Genomic DNA, 15245 nt, shown 5'->3' with positions numbered 1-15245 from the left:
GTCAATCCAAATCCCTTGATACCAGGGAAGGGTCAGGAAAATTCTTTCAAGTCACTGCTGGATTAGATTTGCTGCCCCAGAAGAGGACATGTTTTCAGAGTAAACTCTCTTTTCTCTCTAGCTTGGCACAAACTATCATGTGATACAGTCTGATAAAAGGATGTTTCATTACATTAGCATAGCAGACTTATTTGTCAGTTGCAGACTAATTATCTTGGCTCCTTGTTTGGGGACTGTGGCATCCCTTGCAGTAAATTGCATTTTGCTGAGGGCAGCAATTTTACTCAATTTCTAAAGAGTGTCAACACAAAGTTGAGGGGTCTTTTGTATTTCCAAATAAAATATTAAAAATAGTGTGTGGTAGGGGGAGAAAAATAGCCCATCTGTCACAGTATTTCTGAATGAAGTATCAAACTATTGCTTTTTTCTATATAATTCAAACAACATTGAACATAGATCTGATAATAAAACCCATTATATTGCCTCCATATTTCTGAAACCTTGGAAGAGGAACAAAGGCTGAAAAATTAACTCTATGCAAGTAAATTATTAAACTCAGTTGTCAGCAGCCATTCCTAAAAACAGACAGAGTTGGACACCCAGCCAAGCAATTGACAATCCTTGCAGAGCAATCAGACTTTCTTTTAACAACATGCATTTACAAACACTGAAAATAAAATTATCAGCTACGTTTTTTTTCCTCAGTGACACAACAGCACTAACTTCAATAGAGTGCCTGCAGAGAACAGCAAGGACCTCTTTCTGCATTCACACTCTTTCAGATGAGAAATTTCAGTTGACTTAGTTTTGGTTGGGTTTTTTTTTGCTTTATTTTTTCCAGCTGGAAGAATACCAGCATCTGCTGATAGAATTCACTGGACAGAAATCATCAGCACAGCCACAATTCATGCCAGACACATTGCTGGGGTGAGTTAAGCCAACTGACATCATATGCTCTTTTCTCAAGTTATATTCTGACTTGATTTTAACATTTTCAATAAATTTTGTTTCTAAAGACAAATCTGAGAAAATTTAGTAACAAGTGTCAGTGCTGACACAGAGTCTTAAGATCTTTCTGTTTGATCTCCTCTGAAAAGGGCATCTCCTCATCATGGCAAGTCAGGAGAGATTTTGGGTCCCTTTCAGAGACAATCAGGGACACCATGAACAAGGAAGATCAGTGTCTGCTCCCTATCAGCCTTATTTCCTGTTATGCAGAAGGAAATCTCCTGGGAAAAGAATGGAAGCTGTAGAAGATGGGATTTACAGAGCACAAAAGATATTTTAATGTTTTCCACCCAATCTGAAAATAAAATAAACCCAAAAGTTGGGTTCATTTATGAAATGTGCACCTTGGTACATTTTGATTTTTGCTTTACAATCATAATTTTGTTTTTGCTATCAGGCAAAACCAGGCAACATGATGCAACACCCTACAAACAGCTGTTAACACACCCTAGGTCTGCTAAACACAGAGCTTGCCATTCCACCCCAGCTGATTTGTGACTGTTTGTACAGAAAATAGACATCAAAATAAATCTGCTTATTCCAAAATATTCACTGCGTGTTAATATTCTACTTGAGGGAAACACAGGATGCAAGTAGGAAATAAAGCTAAGAGAAATCTTGCCTCACACTTACCTGGTCATTATTTCTCAAAATAACAACATAAATCAGAAGACTAGTGACCATTCATGGACTGCAAGGCATATGGATGATATCCATAAGGAGAAAAAATAAGTGGAAATAAAGAAAGGAAATAAATAAATAAATAAAGTCCAAACACTAAGCAACAGGACAGTTGATCCTAGAATTTTCCACTCATAACTTCTGGCATTTCTGGAGGTATTTTTAAAGATTGTCACCCTGGAAGATAATGAATGTCAGGTGTAGCTTCCATCTCCAGTGTGATGAGGAGAGATTACCCTGCTGAAGCCTACAAGACATCTTTAATCTCCTGATTTAGAATCCATTGTCTGCTATCAGTTGTCACTCTCCTGAAGGAATGCAAGAATGCTGCCAAACACTGAAAAACAGCTGCAGCAAAGGGCTACCAGCAGCAATCCCGAGGTGCTCTGCCAACAAAACACTTAAACGTTAGTAAAAAAAAAATTCCATCTCCAGGTTCTTCCATTATTAATTAAACTTTTTCTGGTTTCCAAGAAGAAGTGCTTGCTCAAAGATGTCCTTGAAACCAGGCATATCAGCACCACAAACTTTCAAAGTTACAGTTGAGGGGCAGCTCTCTGGAGGGCAGAGCACTGTGCTTGGCACCAGAGCAGAGCTGGGCACTCCTGGAGTGGGAGTGGAGCAGGCACAGGTGGGGCACGCTTGATGCTACAGCCAAGGATGCCAACACATCTCCTGCTCTTCAATACAAGGTGAATATTTTGTACCCACCCACAGCCAGGGCAAATGAAAGCCACCAGGGAGAGTCAGCCCTCCCTGGGCAGCCTCTGAACCACCCTTCACCAGGCAGCACAGACAAGAACAGACAGCCTAAATCACCAGAAACTGCTGCCCATTTCCGTGGGCATTAGTTCAAGCCTGGGCAGCCACCCATTTGGGATGAAAGGCCTTACAATTACACTGAAATGGGACTGTAATTTTGGGGCAGGCTCTGCCCTGCTGTCACAATTAATGCTAACTGGAAGGCTGTGGCAATTCAGCCCAGCCAGTGAGCACAAAGCTGGGGATCAATAGAAGAACAGACCCTAAAACAGTTTCCATCCTTCAAAAAGGCAGTGATTTGCCAATGGTGAATGCTGTGAGTGACTGGTTTTAGCTTTAATAAAATCATAACTATGAAGTTTAACTTTTCTGCTGAGACACATCCGGAGTGGGCTGGAAACTAAATCACAGAAGAATCAAACTCCCACTTCTGAGGGGTCAGGACTTCATCTCAAGCAGCTCTTTTAATCATTTCAGAGCAAGGAACTCGATGCAAGTCCTTTACATCTCAATCTCTTGCCTTCATCACTCTGGCATCCATCCTCCCAAGGACTCAGCAGGCTGACCTCCATGGAAACCCAGAACAGAGCTTTTTGTTGCATCACTTCACTCAAGTGAACACCAAGGACAAGATCTTTTCCATTCTATTTGTGGATTTACTCTTATCCAGCCATTTCTGTCTCACACTAGCACAAGACAATCCATTTGTAATGTAATATTTTTTTCTGTTATCAGATCTAAGTTTGGGAGAAGTAGATTTAATAGAAAAGACACGGAGTAAAGAAAGCTTTCCTGGTTAGAATTTTGGTCAATGGAATATAAAGATTAGCATTTACAGCAGGTGGCAGCTATGTAAAAAAAAATGATGGTGTAAATGTAAAATGACAATATTTTCACAAGCTTTCCCCTATGGCTTTAAAATAAGGTCACTTTGGTACTGCAGGAAAGAGCTTGGTATCAGCCTCCTGCTCTACAGTTTGACAAACTGGGCTTGACCATTTGTATTAAATGAGACTCTCTTTTTTTTATTACAGAATTTCCCTCCCACTTTTGAAACAATGACATTTGAAACACAAGCAGGCACATTTAAAAGTTTGTCTGTAATTCTCCCCCTCCCACCCCTCAGCTCCCAGGAATACACAAATATTTTCACATGCAATCACATTCCACACAGTTAAAGTGTGCATTCTTGGAAAATGACACCAGAAGCTACATTTTATACCATTAAAAAAAAAAAATCAACACTGAATTGTGACTGGTAACATAGATATGCATCTAGTTTGCTATGCATCTAATTTGAAGTCATTGTCAAAGTCTGTCATATATATCAAAAGCTCTCATTGTTATTTAGAAAAAAAATTGAAAATGGAAAATAAATATGTCTGACACTTTTTTCTCCACAAAAATAAGTACACCAGCAAACTTCACACAGAGAATTCTGCTCCTTTTTGTCTTAAAGGGAACCTATTTCTCAAGTGAATTGCCTTCCCTACCTTATTACTTGAAGAGATTACAGTCAGGGCTGTATATTGTAGCTACCCTGTATTTAGAAGCTGGGTAATAAACCACATAAATAGCACACTGAATAAAACATTAAGACATAAAAGGAGTTAAATAGAACAAAGGGCTAAAGCTTATTGTGCAGTAACCATGCCTGACCCGTGGAAATACAAAGGAATCATAATTCTAGTTAGCAAAATGCAGAGTTGGGATTTAAATCAGAGGAAGCCAGCGGTGGCTGAGTGCTGGAGCCCCTTCCACAGCCTTGCAGGGCCCTCTGGTGGAAACAGGAATCCATCTCACGGCTGCCCAACAGCACTGCCAGGAAAAATGATGCTCCAGCCCCAAAATAAAGGGAGAACGAGCAGCATGGGTTTTCCCTGTTTTCTTAAAAGCAGCAATATTTCTAATATAAAGCTGCATTTTTCAGCTCTCCTTTAAGGAGATTAAATCCTGGAGCCTGTGTAAGTAAGGAATTTTCCCTCTGACTCCAGTGAGAACAGGGTCTGTCTATAAAGCCCTGAAAGTAGAGAAGTCTTTAAAGTCATGAAAAACTGCAGTTGATGTGGAACATTCTAAATTTTAGACCCTTCAGCAAAGCTGGAAGCATTTCAGGTGTACATCATCACATAAAACAGTCTCAAAAAAGCCAGGCTGCAGCAGTAATGCATGGCAGAAACTGCTCAGCTGGCTGTGCCAGCTCAGGGTCTGCAGGGCCAGCCCTCACACGAGCTGACCTGACAAAATGTCTTTTCAATGCTTCTTCATTTGTGACTTTGAGCAGTGAGGTGGAAACAAACCTTTTCTGGTACTAAATGTATGTTGCTTCATCCAGAACAGCATGGAATTGGTCATTATATTGGTATTAGGTACTCAAGGGCCTGAAATACTGCCCATTTTTTTAAAAAAAGAAGTAAAATTGATGCTTATGCTTCCCTTAGTTATTGTCAGGGCAAAAGAAACTCTTCAGAAGGCATTCAGAGCAACAAAGTCAGATTAATATTCTCATGTTTCTTCTCCACACAGATAAACAAGGGGCTGCTAAAATAATCTGCACAAGCAGCATCTTCAATGATCTAATGGTGATGAGAAGGAAAATTTCTCCTCTGCCTATTGCCTCTGCCAGTCAGGGCAATCACTGTGCCCTTCATTGTTTTCCCAATGAAAAACAGGCTGCAGTCTCCAAGCTGGATTCAAGATCCAAACTGCTCCAAAGCAAGGCAGGATTGAACATCTCTTCTCTGACAGGTATTTCAGGGGATATTTGTGGGGAATATTTCACACAGCAAAAGAAAGAACCAGGTCTGTCTTACACTTCATTACAGGGACAAGCCTCCATTGTCAAAGGGATTTCTCAATGCCATTCTCTCCCACTTCTCAGGAGCAGAATGGCTGTTGGGTCCATAAGATCCAGTCTCTGTCCCTGCCTGAATAGGGCACACAGCTGCCAAATGTGATTTTTTCAGGCACCATCTAGCATGACCTGGGTCAATAATTGTCTTTCCCCAGATTAGGCTCCTTTAAAATGGCACTATTTTGAAAAGAAGTCGATTCCCACTTTTCATCTTAAATTCTCTTGTCTGCTCTTGGTTAATAAAAGTTTCTTAGCTGTAGTGAGTACACACTTATTTGAAAGGTGCTGATGATGTCAAGTACAACACTTAAACCACACTGATTGTCAGGAGCTGACACAAGCTGTTCTTCAAAACCAGCTCCTCTCAAAGCATCCCAGGCTGGGCCCCTGATGCCTCCCAGCTCAGCAGTACCTGTCAGGGGACAGCTGCTGGACCTAAAGGACAAATCCTTTGCTCAACCCAAGCCTTGGATTCATCCCTCTAATGTGCTTCAGGACATTTTACTTTGAAAAATGGGAATGCTGCCTATTGACTGCAAAAATTTTATCTCAATTGCTATCCAAGAACACGCTAATTTGTATGAAATAAATGAGGATAATTATTTGCTTTCCACAAAACAGGCTCTGCTAAAAGCTCTGAATTATTTGTTTTCCTGATGAACAAGGCAGCACCTTGCTCACATAATAGATTCCATCAGAGATTTGATTATCCATTAGAAGGACAATCTATGTGTTGTGTCAGGCAGCAAAGATAAGATGAGGCTGGGAAATGCAGGGCCCTTGAGAACAGACCCCTAAACCCTCTGTGGTGCCAAGAGTCAGATTCAGGGAGCTGGAGAATCAAAAATGGGATTGCTGCTTCATCTACCACATGGAATCAAAGAGGGATGGGGGTGACTTCAGCGTACAAAGGAGGCAAACTCACACTTGGGGAAGAACAGGACACCACAGTCTAAAAGGGTGCATGAAGGCTCCAGCTTCAAGGGGGTCCATTTGAAAAACAGCTCCACAGCTGGACCAAGCTACTGATGAGGAGCAGAACCCTCTGTTAGCTCACCAGAAAAATCACAGCACACAAACATAAAGTCAAGCAACTTGACTGTGTTCGTGGTACCTCTTTGACAAGGTGGAAGGAATTCCATGCGTCAATTTAAGGGATGCTCTCAAGCATTCTGAAATTTCATGTAAAAAATACTGTCATGATTTACAGAATACACTGTGTTCATCATACAAACCCACAACACAAGATCACTGCTGCCTTATTACAGGTATTTCCCTTAGGTACACAAGGAAAGTGCATCTTGAAAGGACAAAAATAACATTTCTTCTGACAAGACCACTCCCCAAATGACAAAAGCTGCTCTTCTCCAGGTTTGTCTGCAGAGTCAGCTCTGAAATGCTCTGCTATTAACTTGTGACTGTGCACAGACCCCCTTCCTTCTTCATGGAAGGGCACAACTAATTCCCAGAGCAGCAACGTGGGTCATCCTCCCCATCTGCATTCACTGGAGTCACTCCTCAGGCTTTTGCCTCTCCATGCAGTTACTCTGCACAAAACGTGGCTGTGTTTTACAGCAAACTGGGTGCTGCATAGCCAGGGAAAGCAGAGCTGATGATGGGGGAAGGCAAGGAGGAGGTTTTGGGCTCTCAGAGACACAGCAGCCACGTGTGGGTCAGTCAGTCCTGCTTGCCAGTTCTGGAGATATTTTGGTGAGCACAGGAGGAGCCTTCGGCTCCTGCCTAGACAACCACTGGAAGCAGCCAGGAAAGAGATCAATAGTTTGTCTCTTCTGGAGGATGGAGCCTCTACCAAATGCATCCTCACTTCCCAGCCCTGAGGGGAGTGGATGCTAACATTAGACCTGGACCCGCAGGAGTCTGGCTCAGAGCTAAGGACATTGCATATGGATTTGAGGAGTAACACCTGATTTAGGGGCACATGACAGAGAGTAACACTTGCAGAAATCCTCAAGCCATGAAGCTGACTATGGTGCTGAGAACAGACCCATTGTGGGGTTTGCAGCCAGACTTTGGATCTCTCCTGAAGAGCAGCACTGACAGGGGGTATTTTGTTACCTTACCTCCCTCTCTAGTGGGATCAAAGGTGGCATAATCTCAGCACAGCTATCCCATTTTACTCAGGACTTGCACAGATGCCTTCACATTAGCACTGGTACATCTCCATCTCTTTCTGCTTTCAAGCTGATGTCTGCAAGATCCTATCAGAGATGTTGCTACAAAAATCCAATCTGGAAGTCAATCCAGCTTGTTCTGAGCTTTTTCTGGCATTTATAATATGATAACACATTGTGCCTGGTAGGTATTTCTCTACAATAGTACAGCCCCTTAAATGCAAGATATTTGTTTTCCTCATTATGCCAGTTTGGAAAAGGAGGAGAGTATCAGAGGCTGATCTAAGCACAGGTCAGAATTTGTGTCAGTCAGTGGAAGAACTGGCTAACATGAGTCTGAGGGCTTCGATTTATTGCCCACCACTGCTGTAAAGTCAGTTGATAACAACAGGATTAAGAGGGTGAAGATAAAGATACATTTCAGAATGTTTTTGGATAAGGATAAAGCAAAATGACACAAACAAATGCCAAAGACCTAGCAGTCATGAAGTCACTCCAAAAACCTCCTGGCAAGCTTCAGTACATAAATAACTAGAGAAAAGCCATGAAAATTTACAATAACTCTTTTTTTTTCCTTGTTGGTGGTGTATTTTTAACCTATTGCACTGATTATAACATGCTGTCAACAGCCTCATCAATTATCCATTGCTAGAAAGTGGGCTCTAACATGCTGCAAGTGGTATTAATTGGTCTCAGTAGCACATAATGAGTTTAAAAGCTCCTACCTGTGTGCCCCCGGGGATGGTGACTAGAGGCGGACAACAATTTACAGCAGACCATTAACACATAGAGCAGAAAGAGCCAGTCAGACAGAAGCATTGATTTGGCACAGAATCTCATCCTGGAGGCAGAAAAGGAAGCAGTTGAGTGAAAGAACAATGCAAGTAGGGAATAACATAAAAACGATGTGGGGAAGGAAAAGCTGAAGAATAACTGATGTGGGTTATTGCAAGGCAACACTCACAAAATCATATTCATTACTGGGTTGGGATCAATTCTTTGTTAAGGACATTTTATAATTAGAAGCAATGTCTATCACACATCACATTACCCACAAACACATGTTTGTAATAACACATTATGAGTGCCATGCAGTTCTATGAAACTGAGATAAGGGATGGGTTCTTTTGTCTTTTATCAAGATCCTGACACATTCAAATTTAAACATACACATTTATGAGTTGTGCTACTATTTTTAAACTGCACCTCCCCCGATGACAGAAAAAAAAAGTCATTTTTACTTAACACTTCTCAGGACATATTCACTAAATAAATATATAGTATAATAATTTACTGTAATATAACATATAATTTATCGTAGCCTTGCACAGTTCTGGGCTGGGTCTCCCCAGCACACAATATTTGGGAGATTTCCTGGAGATCACCTGGTTTGCTGAGGGTAAAACACTCATGAAGCAGCACCTCAGTCAAACGTGCAAGGACTCACTTCTCTGCCAGGGTGTTGGAAACTGCATTTCAGAAAATACTTGCTCTAAAGAAGGTGTTGTTACTCTTATTCATGTTACTCTTAGAACTAAGATTCCAAATCCTCCATCATTTTTCTGCAAATATCTTGAATTAAATCCCTCAATAGCTTATGTTATGCCATTCATCATACAGAATGGGAATCTAATCATCTTTTTAAACTGAGTTATGATGATTTATTGCTTGCATGATACATAAATGGGCATTATGTACTTAAGCCCTTAGATACTGTGTTCCACAATTTCAGCAAATTCTGCAAGCAGGAATACATCAAATTTATTAAAGGCAATTTATAGATTTGCATAAATTGAAGCAAATACTGTTTTCATGGCAGTGACGTGAGTCTGCAGCTAATCAGCATGCTGGGATTTGGGCAAGCCTGTCACGAGTTTATCTGCACCAAAAGGTCCTTTGGGAACTGCCTTTCCTCTGCAGATTCCAGTTCTGAGTCTTTTCCAAAACAAAATTATCTGTATATCTTGAAAATACCTAAGACTACTCAGCTAATCCAATGTTCAAGTGCTGAATTTAAAAAAAGAAATCCCAAGCAACACACACCTTAGACAGCTCTACTGTCCCAACAGGTGACACACTTGGGTGTTGTTTAAATTTGATAAACATCTAACAATGAAACCAAAACAGAGGCCTTGTTTTCTCTCTTAAAATTGCTCACACAATTTCCCTTTTCACGCTTTGCAGAACAATATTTTTTCTCTAATTGTAAATGCTGATAAAGCCCAAACAAATAAAAAAATGCACTTATTAATATCAAAAGTTAAGAGACCAGAAGCCTGCTGCAAGTAAATATATTTTAGCAACAAATTCTGGTTTACACTGTAGAAAGAAATACATTGGTGCAAACTCCAGCACCTTCAGCCTACAATTTGTTATTTTTTTCAATTACATAAAGACTGCAAAGAAACCAGCTCATCATGTCTATGGATTTCAGAGAATGAAAATTATATGTGAAGAAGCCACACTTTAAGCACTGATTTGGCAAGAGGGTACCTTTGCTGGCTTTAAGAAGATGCTCTGTTTTGAGCCCAATATATTTCCACGCTGAATGCAGGAACAAACACCTTGCTGGCCTTTTACAGCTGTATGTAGGAGACTTCTGTGAGCATGAATCAAGCCCAGAAGATAAAGACATCACTGCTCCTCACCCATCCAATAAGTGCCCTCTTCTGGAGCACTCCCAGGCTAATTCAGAGCAGCTGAACCAAATTCACCTCTTGCATGCAGCTGAACCCATAATGTCACTGCAGCTAATGGGATTGAGTCACTGTGAAACCAGCATAAATGTCACTATTGCTGTTGGTCCAATGTTAGCCTAAGAAAACTGCCTGGTAAGTTCTAAAATTACTGTACCATTCTAGATTTTAGTCATCCAAATCTTTCCCAGCTGACTGAACTTCTTTTTTATTTTTTTTTTAGGAGAGAGCTGAATTTAACCTTAGTTTTCTTGGCCTCTCCATGAGAAACAAACAGGTTGCAGCTCATGAACAGGATGTCATCATCTGCTCAGCTTCCAACCCCATCCTTCTGTTGCTCTAAATGCAAACACTCAGATCTCATCCAAGCATCACCCCATCTCTGGTGTCACTCTGATGTATCACCATGAAGACACAAACCTTCCTCCAGGTTTCCTGTGGAATTAAACACCCCAGCTCAGGCATTCTGAACCTGTCATTTCTGGCAGGAGGTGGTGGAAGGGGCAGGTGTGGTGATGGACAGGTCCCAAATCATGCATCATATGCTCAACAGCTGCTGTTCCAGCACTCTGGAGGACCCAGGTGCTCCCACCATTCCCAGTGCAGCAGCAAAACTGGTCTCAGTGGAAATAGTCTTGTACTGACCTATTTTCAAAAGCCTTCCCCAGCTGAGTTTGACTCTTTTGAGACATTAGAGAAGGAATGTGAAACCAGGGCTCATCAGGTTAACAGGGTAACCTCAGCCCTGAGTAAGAACATTCAATTCCAGGAATAAGTGTATCACCACAAAGCATCCACTCGGTCATATCCAAACTGAAAGGCTGCTAAAAGCATCCAGTACCATCCAAAGGACACATCTGCAGGCTTTAGTCTGCCTTGCAGGTAGACAGGACACAAGTTTTCAGCCTGCTAATGTACAGAAATACAAGAGGATCTTTGAAAAGGCAGAGAAAAAATGAAATTTGGCAGACAGATGCAGCAAGGGGTGCTGAGCCCTTCAGCGTCAGTGGGCTGCTGCTTTCAGAAATGTCAAGCCTTCATTCTCTATTGGATTCAAGTGGATATTGTTGCTAACCAGAACAGAGAATCTTCAGTGTCATTTGAAAGATAAAAAGTGCTCTTACCTTGGGGACTTTGCAAGAATTTTGTTCCAGTCAAACACAATTATTTCAGTGTGTTTTTCATAGTTATTCCAGATTCCCATTTGCAGCAGCAAATAAGCCTTTCTGCATCTCAGAATTTTTTCATTCACTTCGGGGACCTAGAAAGAAAGCCACATTACACTGCAATTAACGTCTGCAAAGGTGCTGTAAAACACATCTTTGTTACCAAAATCTTAGTTTCACAGTGCCATCTACAGTGCAATCTGGGGCAAAAGGCAGCAGTTTTATTTCTCTTTTCTTTCTGAGAGCACAGAGAAGCTGTGGTGAGGCAGCTCTGAGGTATCACTGCATTAACCAAAGGCAGAATTTGCTGTACATGGGGTTGCAAACAGAATGTGAGCAGCTCTCTGGGGTCTTACCACCCAGCTGCTGGGAAAGCCAAAAGGTCTAAGGCTGCACCACAGTGCAAACACATTTCCACATGGTTCCACGAAGCCTCCGAGAGTGTGAAGCAGAGATTATTAAAGATAGTGAGGAAAATCTGTCTCTGTCTCCATAAAGATCTGGCCCAGGCCCTGTGCCTGCCTCAGCAGAGATGGTCACATCCACAGCAGAGTGTCTGGAATTGTGTATTATTGCACCCTCTGACCCTGCTGCCTCTCCTGGCTTCCAGCATCCCCTCTCACACCACCCAGCCCACCTACACCTACAGCCCACCTGGTAAGTTCTAAAATCACCATACCATTTCAGATTTTCGTCATCCAAAAAGGTTTTCCAGGTTACTGAACTTTTTTTTTTCTTTTTTTTTTTTCAGGACAGAGCTGAATTGCTGAATTTAACCTTAGTTTTCTTGGCCTCACCATGAGAAACACACAGGTTACAGCTCAAGCTGTAACCCAGGAGTTACACTTTGAAATCTCCACATGGAAGCACTTCTGCAGCAGCTCTGACACATGTTGTGCAGAATGAGGAGCTCAAACACTCCATTTTACAGACACTCAGGCCTCTTTGCCTTTGCTGTTTATATTTGTTCTCTCACTTCCATCCCTGGGCAAAACTTGACCTTCTGCTACTGAAAACATGACACAGAGCAATTTGTGAGAGTAATAATAATGTGGTCTTCACCTGGACAGCAATCACAACCTTTTCTTATCTTACCCCCTGGAGGGCAGAGCATGTCTGGGGTCATAAAAGCACATAAAAGTTCCTTTCAGAGCTCAGGACAGGAAGGCCCCTGGCTCAACACACTCATGGAATCACAGAACCTTCCAATCACAGGTTGGAAGGGACCTTAAAGCCCATGTTGTACCAAACCATGGGCAAGGACACCTTCCACTGGACCAGGCTGCTCAAAGCCCCATCCAACCTGGCCCTAACAACCCTTATTTGTTCAGAATGCCATGAGAAAATAGAGTAATTGCTGGAATTAAAGAGGTGCCAGGCTAGCAATCTACAATTAATCACATTTTGCTCTCTTTGCTTTCCAATGTGGAGTTCCAGGCCGAGCCAACACCAGCATTTCTATCAAATCAGTGGATATCAAAACAAAATGTAGGCAAAGAGTTGTCTTAAGAAAAAGCAGTACCATCCTGCATTCATCCTTTTTCCACAAATACACATAAAATAAAAAATAAAAATAAAACAACAGTGTGCCTCAAAAGACCTATTAAAAGAAGCAAACAAACAGGATTTTCAATATAGCATTGACTGACTGAAATGGTTGTGGGGTACATTTTTACCCATTTCATAATAGGACAGGTAGATAAATACACTCTTACAGTGCTCTTGTAGAAATCAATACTGCAGCACACTAACTTGGGGGTTAGTGCTTATCTGTTCCATAATTTTTATTAGAGAGGAAAATAAAACGCTGTGCAGATGCAGCTACAGGTAAATACAAACATCAGTGTAACCTGCTCTGTAAACACATGTTAAACACTGGTAAAAGGCAAGGGAGTATTGATTAGTCCAACTCATCCTAATTAAGTGGATGCAGTGAAAGTGACAGATGATACATCCACCTGCATATCTCCAGGCTTTCTAATGCCTTCCAGGCAGTGATATTTCTTTAAAAAATAGAGTTGTATTAGGGGAGACTAAGGCAAACTCCTGAAACCAGCTTCAGCTGGTTTATGTCAATAAAGGAGACAGATCAGAACAGAAACAAGAGGCTCACCTGGTTAAGAGCTGTAAAAGGAATTCCAGGCATTTGATGGCAAAAGCATGCTTGGTGTGTGTTCTCTGAACAGTGGGTTTAACTGCTGGCCCCTGTCTTGTCTCAGGGTGACACATTACTTTGGAAAACAGAGCTGCTTGTTTGTTTTTATACAGTGAGCTCTGCCCAGTGAGCAGCTGAACCCCACCTCCATCTCCAACGAAGATAGAGAAAAGAAGGAAGAGGGAATTGGAGAAGAGCTCCATTTTCAGTACTTATGCATGGACTGGCCATGAGCAACTCCTGCTTTGTCCAGGAGTTCCCCAGAGGCTACACCACTCCCCTGCGGTCAGTATTTAGGGCAAATGAAGATTGTGAGACCTGGGATCTGGAGGGAATTGCAATGGTCAGGTCTGCTGCACCTCAGTCCCAGCACAATCTGCTCTCTGTGCCTCTGCACTTGAGTAAAATGGGTATAAACAGGATTTCCCTGTGCCAGGGAGGAGTTTCAAGAACAGAAACAATAAAGGTCCAAAGTTATTTGAAAACATTATAGGCACTGTATAATTCCTTTGACAGATTGAATAAGAGAACACTTTAAATTAGGTACATTTCCTACCAATATTTACATGTTGTAAAATACTTTTTATGGCTACTTTCTGCGAAGAATAAATTACTAAACCATTTTGTGCCATCTTTTATAATAAGCTATTAAATAATTTAGAAAACCTCCTTTCATTAAATATTTAAAAGGCCTTAATTTCTCCATTCTGAATAATTCCTCACTTAAAATACAACTATGCATCTCTTAAAGTCTCCTCTTCTGTAAAGCAAGGGGTGAGAAGGAAAGAAATTTGGGGACCATGTACTGTTCAGGGGATTTGCCAGCCTGACTTTAACCCCAATGTCAGCCTGGCCAAACTCTTATCTCAAACTGAATAAAGGACAAAGGGAGAACAGACCAATATCTGACATTTCTTAGAGGAGGGGGGAAAAGATACACAGCAAGTACACTCTGTGTATTTGAAAACTGCTGCTGTTGAGGGGAGCTAGAGACAAAAGAGAGAATTAAAGCAAAGATCTGCACACTGGCTGACCAACCCAGAACACATTTTGGGGCTAAATCACTGCACACAGTTATTCAGTGACAGTACTAGGAGGGGTGTATAAAAGAGAGGAAGAGCAAATTTTACACAGGCAGGTATTGACAGGACAAGGGGAATGGTTTCAAATGAAAAGAGGAGAGATTTATATTAGATGTTATATAAAAGGTTTTCCTGTGAGGGTGGGGAGGCCCTGGCACAGGCTGCCCAGGGCTGCTGTGGCTGCCTCATCCCTGGAAGTGTGCAGGGCCAGGTTGGACAGGACTTGGAGTAACCTGGGACAATGGAAGGTGTCCCTGCCCATGGCAGGGGGTGGAATGGGATGGTCTTTGAGGGCTCTTCCAAACCAAACCATCCCTGGCTGTGTGCTGATGCTGCCCCATGGTGCAGGTGAGTGGTGTCCCTGTCAGGGTGCAGGGGTCACAGGTGACTGTCCCTGTCAGGATACAGGTGAGCAATGGCGCTGTAGGGGCGCAGGTGAGTGACATCTCTGTTGGAAGACAAGTCACTGATGTCCCTGTCAGGATACAGGTAGTGATGTCCTGTCGGGATACGGGTCACTGTCGGGACACAGATCACTGATGTCCCTATTGGGACACAGGTCACTGTCCCTGTGACGATACAGGTCACCAATCTCCCTGTCGGGACACAGGTCCCTGTCACGACACAGGTCTCTGCTGTCCCTGCCGTGGTGCCGGAGCCGCTGCCGGCGCTTCCCGAGGATCCATCGGGCCGGTGCTGCCCCCTGGCG

The 15245-nt window shown here is 42.2% G+C and overlaps 1 protein-coding gene across 2 annotated transcripts in view; it reads right to left on the bottom strand.

Annotated features, from left to right (window-relative positions):
* TAFA4 (TAFA chemokine like family member 4) overlaps positions 1–15245 on the bottom strand; it is a 78126-nt gene that overhangs the window by 42553 nt on the left and 20328 nt on the right. For both annotated transcript variants that reach the window (XM_066557976.1, XM_066557977.1), the window contains exons 2-3: positions 11258–11394; positions 8163–8278 (exon numbers count right to left, since the gene is read on the bottom strand). In XM_066557976.1, coding sequence (XP_066414073.1) covers positions 8163–8278; positions 11258–11337 — 196 coding nt within the window. In that variant the 5' untranslated portion in view covers positions 11338–11394. The remainder of the gene's footprint in view (positions 1–8162; positions 8279–11257; positions 11395–15245) is intronic.

Source organism: Molothrus aeneus, chromosome 12 (assembly GCF_037042795.1).
Source record: "Molothrus aeneus isolate 106 chromosome 12, BPBGC_Maene_1.0, whole genome shotgun sequence".
Lineage (NCBI taxonomy): Eukaryota > Metazoa > Chordata > Aves > Passeriformes > Icteridae > Molothrus > Molothrus aeneus.
The sequence above is the reverse complement of the archived record's forward strand: the minus strand, read 5'-3'. Positions and strand labels throughout refer to the sequence as shown.